An 11,266-nucleotide genomic window follows, 5' to 3' on the forward strand; every position below is an offset into this window, starting at 1 on the left:
ACATGCCAGCAACATAGTCTGGATTGCTTATCAGAATTTATTGCATTGTTCCTTTGGGTTAATTTTCTATCTTCATGGAAAGGTCACATCTGTTTCAAGATTATATATGTATTAGGATAATGCACATGGATATTTTTGAAGTTGACATTCAGGAGAACAAGAAAGTTTAAAAAGCACCTGTTTTGGTACTCTTTGTGAATTTCGTTAATGTGAACCCCAAATGGTATAATTACACCCTTATTTCATAAAAACGGTAATAAACCCTATTTGGAATCACATTGATTTTTTAGTGGAAATGTAAGACTTTTAAAAAATGACAAATGTGACTATGTCAACTTTGTGATGATTAACCAATTATTAACACAAAAGGGGAAACATCTGATTGCCTGCCTCGCCACCAATTTCTCTCCTACTGCAGCTGGGTATTTAAGTAGCTCTTTATTTAAAAAATGGAAATGAACAGATACAGTCTTTCTTTTCCCTGGCAGTTGCTGACTCTGGATTCCTCTGTGGAATATTATACTCTTAAGAACTATCTGTAGATGACTCTCCTTTTGCAAAGGCAAAGCAGAAATTAATTAACCATTAACCAAATAATCACATTGGCATCATCCACAGAATTGTAATATTCTCTGGGGCACAGGATACTTCTTTTCTTCACCCCCCACTCCCATTATAAATACCTTTTATACATGCATGCAGAATGAAAAAGGACCATGGGCCCATGCCAGTGTTTTCAGCTTCACCCAACACTAAAATAGCAACTATTTCCAGTCATTTTTTGCATACAAAAGACACACATACACAGTAAATTTGGGGGGAGCAGGTTGTTGCTTTTATCAACTGCATGGTATGTTTCAGTGCAGTTACTCAATTTTAAAGCTCCTGAGTTGTAATGATAGCTTAACTATAGCTATACTTTGCCAGCCTTTTAAATCTAAAACCATTTTTAAAAAAACATTTGTTTACTCAGTAGTCACAGAGACTTCAGGCTGCAAACGTGTTGAATGTGCCCCTTCACCCAAATAAATTCTGTGTCTGATGTGTTCGATATTTGTCCATCTTATTTTCATTTAAATTGAAATTTTAAAAAGATGTTCTCATCCATGTGATAGAGTTGTTTGTGTTTGTTTGTCACCACCGTTTCCCTTCCCCTTGGAAAAAAAAATTGAGATTAGAATATGACATCTTATACCTTTTGGTGGCTTCCAAACCAGGGGTGTGATCAAACCAATGTTTTCTGAATGATAGATACGGCATCAGTGATTGAAAACAGAATCTCAATTTTGGCAGCTTCGGGCTACAAGGCCTTGTTCTCCCTCCCAAACATTTGAAAACACCCATCCCAGGGACTCTCTCAACCATCCTTCAAAGATAATAGTATCTTTGAAGTGACTGTATCATACAAGTGATTTTGGCTAACACCCACCAGAGGACGGTCTCCTGTACTCTCTCCGGGGTACACTAACACTGTTGATGCTTGGCAGGGTGGCAAGTATACAGAGTGAACCTGGTCAACAGAACCTCCTCGTTCAGCAGCCACTGGGGAGGAAGAGGGGCCTGAGGCAGGTAAGTAGACCCTTAAAGCGCAAGAGAACCATCCTACGAATTGGAAGCTCTGTGTGATTTTTCATGTCCATGTATATTAAGATATTTTGCTGCTGGATGTGCCTGGAATCCCAGCTACTGGGGAGGCTGATGTGGGAGGATTGCTTGAGCCCAGGAGTTAGAGTCCAGCCTGGGCAATATACTAAGACTCTGTCTCTAAAAAAACTGACTAAATAAATAAAACAATTTTTTTTTTAAAGTTTATATTTTGCATTCACCCTACCTAAAATAAGCAGCACAGAGCAACTTTAAAAGGTGGTAAGTACTTAGGCAAACCGAATGTTTCGATCTTCTATTTTAGCTCTGAATTTTCTTATTAGCAAAGCTGATTATGTGGTAAAGTAAGTGGGGCTATAATTCTATTTGTTCCTTACCCAGAAACCTTCTTTACCAGCCAAACTTACTGATAGAGGAAGATTTGTTATACAGTTGATTTAAGGCCTGTTTCTGCATAAAGGCAAAGAAAAAGAAGTCCTTTCTCATTTCAAGATTATTTAAAGCAAACTGAAGTAAAGATCGTCTTTAGAGATTTCCTTAGGTGGAGTTCTTTTACATTACTTTCTAAATAAAAGTCTGAAAGCAACTTATCACTGTTGCTTCCATAGGAACTTCCCATTATTGATTCAGGTACCAGGCACTTGGCCAGCATCTCAGGTTTTGAAAATAAACCTCCCCTTTGTTTTTTTTTGTTTTTTTTTGTTTTTTTTTTTCTTTTTTTATTTTATTATTATACTTTAGGTTTTAGGATACATGTGCACAATGTGCAGGTTTGTTACATATGTATACATGTGCCATGTTGATTTCCTGCACCTATTAACTCGTCATTTAGCATTAGGTATATCTCCTAATGCTGTCCCTCCCCCCTCCCCCCACCCCACAACAGTCCCCGGAGTGTGATGTTCCCCTTCCTGTGTCCATGAGTTCTAAACCTCCCCTTTGAAAGCATATGTTCAGCTATAAGTTTTAAATGAGCACAGGTTGATCAGTAAGCAATAGTTATTCACTTTGCATCCTAAAATTACTGAAATTCTCAAGTTTATGATCTAAATTATGTTAGTCAATGCTCTTGGCATATATAAAGGACTAATAATTGGGAGATGAACTAGCTAAAGGGAATGTCAGAAGAAAATACTTATAGTTAAATATGCAGAAATAAATTTATCAGCTATAAATGTAAGGAACAACCATAAGAATCCACAGAAACATATAAAGAAACAATTTCCTCCTAAGCAGTTAGTTTTATTGCAAGTTTTATTCTGCCTATTCTCTTTAGCTAAGACGTCCTCTACTATCACGTCAGAAAACTCAGAATGAACCCAGAAATCGCCAAGGGGCTCGGCTGTCAACCACTCGCAGGAGCATTCAACCTAAAATGAAGCCGTCTGGTGAGGCCTCCTGTGTCCCTTCTGACTATACCACTGACATGATGCCATGCAACTCAGCCAGGAAGGCTGACAAAAACCAAGCTGATGGAAATAAGCACACCTTTGGGGAGGTGCTAACATAAGGGAAGGAGTTTCCCAGAATACTGTAGTGTCCTTTTTTCTTCTTGCCTTCCCCAGTCCTTGTCTCTATCCCCATGAACCTAGAAAAAATGGAAGAGCCCAAGGTAAACCACCAATATTGGGAAATTTGACTATAAAAGGATGTGGTTTCTTTACTGAAGCCAAGAACTGAGTTTGCTATATGTCTCACTGAAGGTAAAGCTATGATGAATAATAGGGACTTTTAAGTCCTGTTGGCAGTTGTTATGAGGAATGATCAACTTCAATTAATATTCTATACAAATGTTATTTTAGGCCATTTATGTGAAAATTATTTTTCTACCGAAGTCTTACTCTTTGTAAGAAGATAAAATCAAACATGGGCAAAATGTTCAAACATGCTCTCATTTATTAATAAACCAGCAATGTTTTTATTTAAAAAAATCCCCAGGAGACACTGGTTAAAACCAACTATTAAGCATTGACGGTCCGTTTCCACCAACTCCTCCCCAATTTACTGTTTCACCTCTACCTGCAGCGGATCAGAAACGATCTGTGACCTTCATTGAGGCTCAGCCAGAGCCAGCAGCTGCCCCAACAGATGCGCTTCCTGCAACAGGCCAACTACAGGGCTGCAGCCCAGGCCCTTCTAGGAAACCAGAAGCAATGGACGAACCAGTCCTCACATCTTCTCCCGCCATAGTTGTTGCGGATCTCCACAGCCTGTCTCCCAAGCAGGTGAGGGCACTAGAGAAACAGGCAAGGCTTGCTCCCTGTGTACTTACTTCTAGCAGCCACTTGGATATGCACATTTATTCCATATAGTTAAGTCCAGGTCTGCAATGCTTTGTTATCCAAACAGATACTGCTCTTGCCATCATGAAAGAGAAAAATCTATATAAAGTATAGCCAGGCATATAACTACTTAAGAAGGACCAAGAAAAGCCTTGCTATTTTTACTTACGAAAAACCTAAGAGAAAATACTTTGCAGCTAAAACAGCTCTTTAAAACAGGTTTATACAGGTTGAGCATCCCTAATACAAAAATCTGAAACTTTTTTTCAGAAAAATTTGAAACTTTTTAAGTGCTGATGTAATATTCAAAGTTCATGCTCAAAGAAAATGCTTATTGGAGCATTTGGATTTCAGATTTTTGGATTAAGAATGCTCAACCAGGTAAGTATATAATGCAGCTATTCCAAAATCAGAATCCAAAGCACTTGTGTTTCCAAGCATTCAGATAAAGGATAGCTGAAAGATAGTTCAATTTAAAAAAATTAAGTTACCGGTTTAGATAAAGCCTCTAAATATAGAACCTCTATGTCCTATGAGATGAAAGGAACTTTTTGTTTTGATCCTTTTCCTCATTGTTTTGCTATTCTTCCTGCTGATACTTTTCTTGTTTTGGTATATTTTTTCTTTTCATTTTTATAAATGAATTCTTAGAGTTTCACATTCTTCTCATGTGGTATTTAAGGAAAACTAAAGGGCAATGTTACTGTATACATTTGTATAGTCTTTAATGGTTAAAAAACATTTTAACACTAAGCATTATTATCTCATTTGATCCTCACAGTCTACAAGATAAGCAAGACAAAAAATTGTGTTCATGTTACAGGTTCAAAAACTGAGGGTTAGAAAGTTGGAAAGGCCTACGTAAGGTCCTACCTATAACAAAGGCTGGAACTGGGACAAGCCATCTGATTCCTTTTCCAGTTACCACTAGACAACAACATTTTTTGATGTTCTTCTCTGGTACCCATTCTATCTTTCCATAATGTTATGATCCTTTTGATCACAGAGTGAGAACTTCCCCACTGAAGAAGGAGAAAAGAAGGAGGACACAGAAGCACAAGGTGCTACTGCACACAGTCCACTCTCTACCCAACTCTCTGACCCTGATGACTTCACAGGCCTCGAGACATCCAGCCTCCTACAGCATGGAGACACTGTCCTTCACATCAGTGAGGAAAATGGCATGGAGAACCCGCTACTATCTAGCCAGTTCACCTTTACTCCCACTGAGCTGGGGAAAACGGATGCAGTATTAGATGAGTCTCATGTTTAATTCTGTATCTTGTAAGCTCTGCAGGTATGGAGAAGACATGAAAGTGATCTCTCTACTACAAGTTCAATACTTTTGCTTGAAAAAGATTAATTACAAAATAGCACTTTACTTCTAATGGGTGGCACAAATCTGAATAGGTTTTGCTGCCGATACACATGATGTTTCATAAACATCTTAAAGGTCAATGGCTAAAAGGATTTAGTTGTGTGAAAATCATAAAACCAGGGAGGAATAAGGGGAAAGAGCCATTTCACTGCACATTGTTTATGATTCAAGAAGCCTTCAGCAGTTAAAAATATATACTATTCAGTGCTGCTTTCATAGAAATATTAACAAATGATATGATCTAAAAATAGAATGCAATTTTTTGAGATTACTCACATACATCTCATGCAAATATTTATTTTTATAGTTTAAAAAATATCAATTCAGGTTGGCTATACAAGTAGCAATTTACATTAAAAAATAATTAATAGGAAAAATATTACTTTGGGGAGACTAAATAACAAATATGCCTGCAGCCATTTTTGTTTTGATTAACAATACAGCCATTTAGAAGAAGAAAAAAATACTATATAGAGAGCTGTCACTTTTAGATACTTATTTTTCAACTATCATTTTCATTGCATGTTGTAAATCAAAATGCAGATGGCATAAGATCATCCCATTTCATAATCTGTCACATTAGAATATTAGAGAATATTCTAGAAATCATCAGAAATAATTCTGAATTAAGAACCTAAACAGCCTATACAATTATAAAAACTAAATGTAAATATAATCACTTAAAAGAGATGGTATTCCTATTCCTGGCCCTGACTACATCAATACCAAGATTAGAAGATATGGGAAAATGTGATTAGTAATACTTTTCCTTATAGTATCCTGTGCCTGCCCTGGAGGGCATATTTTCAGATATTAAGGTTAGTGTTGTTAGAATCGGTTTAATAAAATAACATTTTCCTAATAGAAACAATATTCTTATGATACTTGGAACATCTAAGTTTATAAGGAAAAACGTATAAAGTAAGCAATTTCTTCATAGACACCTCCAGTTTATATATTTTACAAATAGGCCTTTAACTTGAAGTTCAGTTACTTCAAGAAAAGTGTAACACTTAGAAGGCTTGTGAGGCCAACATCTAGTGTGTTACTGATCCTATAGTAGGGCTGTGCATCATGTGGTTCACAATTGAATTTCAAAATTTTAACAGTTTACATTAGAAAACTGTTACCTAACAACTAAGCATATACAAACTCATATACATACTTACATTGGTACGGTGGTGTATGTGTGTGTGCGTGTGTGTGTGTATGTGTTGTAGTCCTCAAGATGAAGTTAAATATAGACTTTGATTACCCTGCAATGAATTTAAAACACATTCTGTATGCTTAAACTTTGAGTGTGTTGGCTGTGAAATGTATACGTATATAAAGAGGATACCTACTAAACCCACCTTAATCATAAAGGAAAATTATTTTTTGTTAGAATTGCTTATTAAATAGGCATACTTTATACTGTGGTTTATAATTTCAAATATAATTTGGGGTTATGGTCCTATTCACTAAGAGAATGAAAGATATCCATGAGTTAAAGATAAAAGAACAAAACTAAAAATTTCAAATCTAACAATTCAGAAAATTGAGGCAGTAAATGACCTCTTTCATGTTTTACAATATTTTCATGTTATTTACAGTTAATGCTGAAATAATTCTCAAGTGCAGGAATATAAATGTTAAGTGGTTTTATGATTCCAAGCTGATATATTTCACCTGTTAAAAATTATGCTGCTAAATTAGCATTAGAGGCCTTATGTTTGGTAATTACAAGTGTCTGGGCTATTGTGCGTCTCTATATATGTGTGTGCTTTGTTCCAGTTTCTTCAAATTATCTATGTATAATTGTATGAAATATTTAAATAGCAAAGAAGTCAAAGAAGATTGTTAAATATCCAACAAGAATCATAAATACCTTTATATGTATTTAAAAAGTATTGGGCTGTTCTGAACATGATTATGCTGGTCTGTCTGCCTTTTAGCCTGACTCCTTCACTCTTGTGTGTGAAGTCTATTAGAAACTTTCTATAAGCTAAGCAATGTTGTATCTTGCAAAAAAGCCTCTACTCTGAGAAACAGGGCCTTATAGAGTAGGAATGTTTTCATACTGGGACTACTGAAATTTTGCAGATGTGTGCATCTGTTCCATTTAAGGTGCCCTTAAATGTGTTGAATGTAATGTGTTCAATGTTTATGTGTAATGGCTAAAGTATCTATATGTATGTGCATAAAACTGTCACAAGATGTATTCTCAGGAATACTGTTACCTGGAGTTTGAAAGGAATAACTATTAAAAAAAAGTTGGGGAAGACTAGAAAAAAGTTCAAGATAAATGTTCAAAATATTATTAAGTACATGACTAAAAGCTAATTACTACATATGATAAATGCAGTGTTTGTAATAGTAGATCATTTCTTAAGCCATGATACTTAATGATATTTATCTTATTCAGAGGAAAAACAAAAAAGGTACCCACTTCCCATGTAGAAAAAATTAGACTCAATAAAGAGGTTGCTTCTTCTGAAATTAGCTTTTGAGAGACCTTGGAATAAACCATGTGTTATCCATGATAGTATGACTCAGATCCAACTAAAACAGCTTAAATTCTGGATATAGGATCTCCTATAGCAGAACATTTTACTTTCATTTTTCAGTATTTGCTGCTTTCTGGAATTCTATTAGATGAGCTATGGTATTTTTCTGAAAAAGAAACTGAGTTATTGAGTATATTAAGACAAGGCACTGAGAACTACAGTGTCAAAATCAAAAGGCATAAATGGGCATGGCAGTGCTGGTGGAAAAATCTGTGGTACTAGTGATCTGGTTAGGGCCTGATGCACAGGCTGGGAGTAACTGGTTTGCTGTTTCAAGCCTCCAAGAGTACCTTAAACAAGGTACTAGCTCCTCTCTTCTTTAGCATTATATTCCTTTAGTCAACGAAGAACTTTCTCCACTCTGCTGCCCAGCTCTGAGAGTATCTGAGATGAGAATAGGATGTGTGTGGAGGGGCCTTTAGGGAAGAAAGGGTCATAAATGAATAGAATTACAGTCTGAAACATGAATTAAATATCCTTCCTCAAGTTATAAAGGATACTTTAATAGAACACAGTCTCCAGAATTTGCTGCTATCACACCAAGTCATGCTGTTGCCCTGTGACCTCACACTTCCAATTCCATGGCCTTGTCTTGGCAGGGAGTAAAAAATCCCACTTCTTTTTACTTTAGTGGGTCTCAACTGCAGCATTTCAGAAACAAATTTTGATTTGACACTCAGGAGAATAAAAACAAGTTGAGGGCAGAATGTATTTGGAAAAGCTTAAGACAAATTTCCTGATATTATTTTATGATCATTTAGGATTACAGATCAATTTACCTCCATAAATCTTTGAATAGTCACTGTGACCACAGGATGAAAATCCTTTATTAGCCATTTTATAGGTTAAAACAAAAAAATGACTACACAGCCGACTTCCCTCAGATAACTATGAAGTCTATTATGAGTACTGAATGACCAAAGAACATGGAAAAAATACATATGAATAAATACTGAAATGTTTATGAAAGATATTTATGAAAGATATTAAGACTTCTGTGTTTAGGTATGCACATATAATAAAATAAATCTAAAAACATTTAAGATGCCTAAGTTTCATTTCTTAATGTAGGTAATAGGTTGACTCATTCAGGCAGATGTTCATTTTGGATTCCTGGGGTGTGCCTTTGTTAATGCCTTGCTGTCCATCCTCAACCTCCCCAGTCTGGCCTGAGGTCACCATCCAATTAGACACCTCCAGTACACTCCCCGTCACCCCTTCCCACAAACTGAGCTATACTCTACTCATGCTTTCCAAATCTACCTTTAAAAAAAATAAAAATAAACTTCTCTGCCCAGGCTTTGACCTACTGGAATAACTGGTAGATTTCCCAGTGGGATTGTTAGAGACTGGTTGTCCTCACAATGTGGCCAGAAACACGTGGTCCTGTGTCAGGAATTGGTGGGTTCTTGGTCTCACCGACTTCAAGAATGAAGCCACGGACCCTTGCGGTGAGTGTTACAGTTCTTAAAGGTGGTGTATCCAGAGTTTGTTCCTTCTGATGTTTGGATGTGTTTGGAGTTTCTTCCTTCTGGTGGGTTCGTGGCCTCGCTGGCTTCAGGAGTGAAGCTGCAGACCTTCACGGTGCGTGTTACAGCTCTTAAGGCCGTGCGTCTGGAGTTGTTCATTCCTCCTGGTGGGTTCATGGTCTCGCTGGCTTCAGGAGTGAAGCTGCAAACCTTCATGGTGAGTGTTACAGCTCATAAAGGCAGTGTGGACCCAAGGAGTGAGCAGTAGCAAGATTTAGTGCAAAGAGCAAAAGAACAAAGCTACCACAGCTTGGAAGGGGACCCAAGCGGGTTGCCACTGCTGGCTCAGGCAGCCTGCTTTTCTTCTCTTATCTGGCCCCACCCACATCCTGCTGATTGGTCCATTTTACAGAGAGCCGATTGGTCTGTTTTACAGAGAGCTGATTGGCCCGTTTTGACAGGGTGCTGATTGGTGCGTTTACAATCCCTGAGCTAGACACAAAAGTTCTCCTACTAGATTAGCTAGATACAGAGTGTCCATTGGTGTATTTACAAACCCTGAGCTAGACACAGAGTGCTGATTGGTGCATTTACAAACCTTGAGCTAGATACAGAGTGCCAATTGGTGCATTCACAATCCCTTAGCTAGACATAAAGATTCTCCAAGTCCCCACCAGATTAACTAGCTACAGAGTGCCAATTAGTGCATTCACAAACCCTGAGCTAGACACAGGGTGCTGATTGGTGTGTTTACAAACCTTGAGCTAGATACAGAGTGCTGATTGGTGTATTTACAATCCCTTAGCTAGACATAAAGATTCTCCAAGTCCCCACCAGACTCAAGAGCCCAGCTGGCTTCACCCAGTGGATCCCATACTGGGGCCACAGGTGGAGCTTCCTGCCAGTCCCCTGCCATGCACCTGCACTCCTCAGCCCTTGGGTGGTCGATGGGACTGGGTGCCATGGAGCAGGGGGCGGCACTCATCAGGGAGGCTGGCTGCGCAGGAGCCCATGGCATGGAGGGGAGGCTCAGGCATGGTGGGCTGCAGGTCCCAAGCCCTGCCCCGTGGGGAGGCAGCTAAGGCCTGGCAAGAAGTCCAGCGCAACAGCTGCTGGCCTAGGTGCTAAGCCCCTCACTGCCCGGGGCCAGCGGGCCTCCCGGCCCAAGTGCGGGGCCCGCAGAGCCCACGCCTACCTGGAACTCGCGCTGGCCCACAAGCCCGCACACAGCCCTGGTTCCCGCCCGCACCTCTCCCTCCACACCTCCCCACAAGCTGAGGGAGCCGGCTCTGGCCTTGGCCAGCCCAGACAGGGGCTCCCACAGTGCAGCAGCGGGCTGAAGGGCTCCTCAAGCGCGGCCAGAGTGGGTGCCAAGGCCAAGGAGGCGCCAAGAGCGAGCGAGGGCTGCGAGGGCTGCCAGCACGCTGTCACCCCTCAGTCCAAGTTACCATTTCCATCTTTTATACAGAGTACAAAGTGTTCTATTCTGACCCCTTAAGGATTGCTCTTGCTAAGTCCATTTTTCCCCGCCATGTGGTTTTACCTCTGTCTCTTTTCCTGACCCTATGCACATTTAGCATCAGGATACTTTTATCCATTTCTGAACTGTGTGTGAACAGCACACAAATCTATCACAATTTGTGAATGAGCATTGGAGAGGTGTGGGGGTCAAGGGAAAACTTTCCCTTCACCATCCAAAGGTTAGCTGAAAATCACTGACAAAAAGAAGATTAACAGGAGAAAAGGCATAAAAACTTACTTGATTATAGTTTTACCTGACACAGGAGCCTTCAGAATGAAGACCCAAAGGTACAGGGGTGATTACCCATTTTTATACTTAGCTTCAACAAACTATAGACAGTCATGTAGAAATATGATTGGACAAAATAGGCAATCTAATGCTAACAGACTGACCTGGCCTTGGCCAGTCTAGTTTAGATTCCTGGCCTCTCTGTGCAGCATTCCCTCCTCCTGGATATGGGATAG

The 11,266-nt window shown here is 39.1% G+C and overlaps 1 protein-coding gene across 12 annotated transcripts in view; it reads left to right on the forward strand.

Moving 5' to 3' along the window:
* Positions 1–8,851, forward strand: part of UNC80 (unc-80 homolog, NALCN channel complex subunit) — a 233,478-nt gene extending 224,627 nt beyond the window's left edge. For 9 of the 12 annotated variants that reach the window (XM_030804163.1, XM_030804170.1, XM_030804171.1 and 6 more), the window contains 4 exons: positions 1,488–1,569; positions 2,882–2,993; positions 3,631–3,830; positions 4,894–8,851. In XM_030804163.1, the coding sequence (XP_030660023.1) occupies positions 1,488–1,569; positions 2,882–2,993; positions 3,631–3,830; positions 4,894–5,160 (661 nt within the window). In that variant the 3' untranslated portion in view covers positions 5,161–8,851. The remainder of the gene's footprint in view (positions 1–1,487; positions 1,570–2,881; positions 2,994–3,630; positions 3,831–4,893) is intronic. The other 3 variants (XM_030804168.1, XM_030804174.1, XM_030804169.1) reach the window with 2 other exon arrangements.
* Positions 8,852–11,266: the final 2,415 nt, after the last annotated feature.

This window comes from Nomascus leucogenys, chromosome 22a (assembly GCF_006542625.1).
Source record: "Nomascus leucogenys isolate Asia chromosome 22a, Asia_NLE_v1, whole genome shotgun sequence".
In the NCBI taxonomy this organism is placed as follows: Eukaryota; Metazoa; Chordata; class Mammalia; order Primates; family Hylobatidae; genus Nomascus; species Nomascus leucogenys.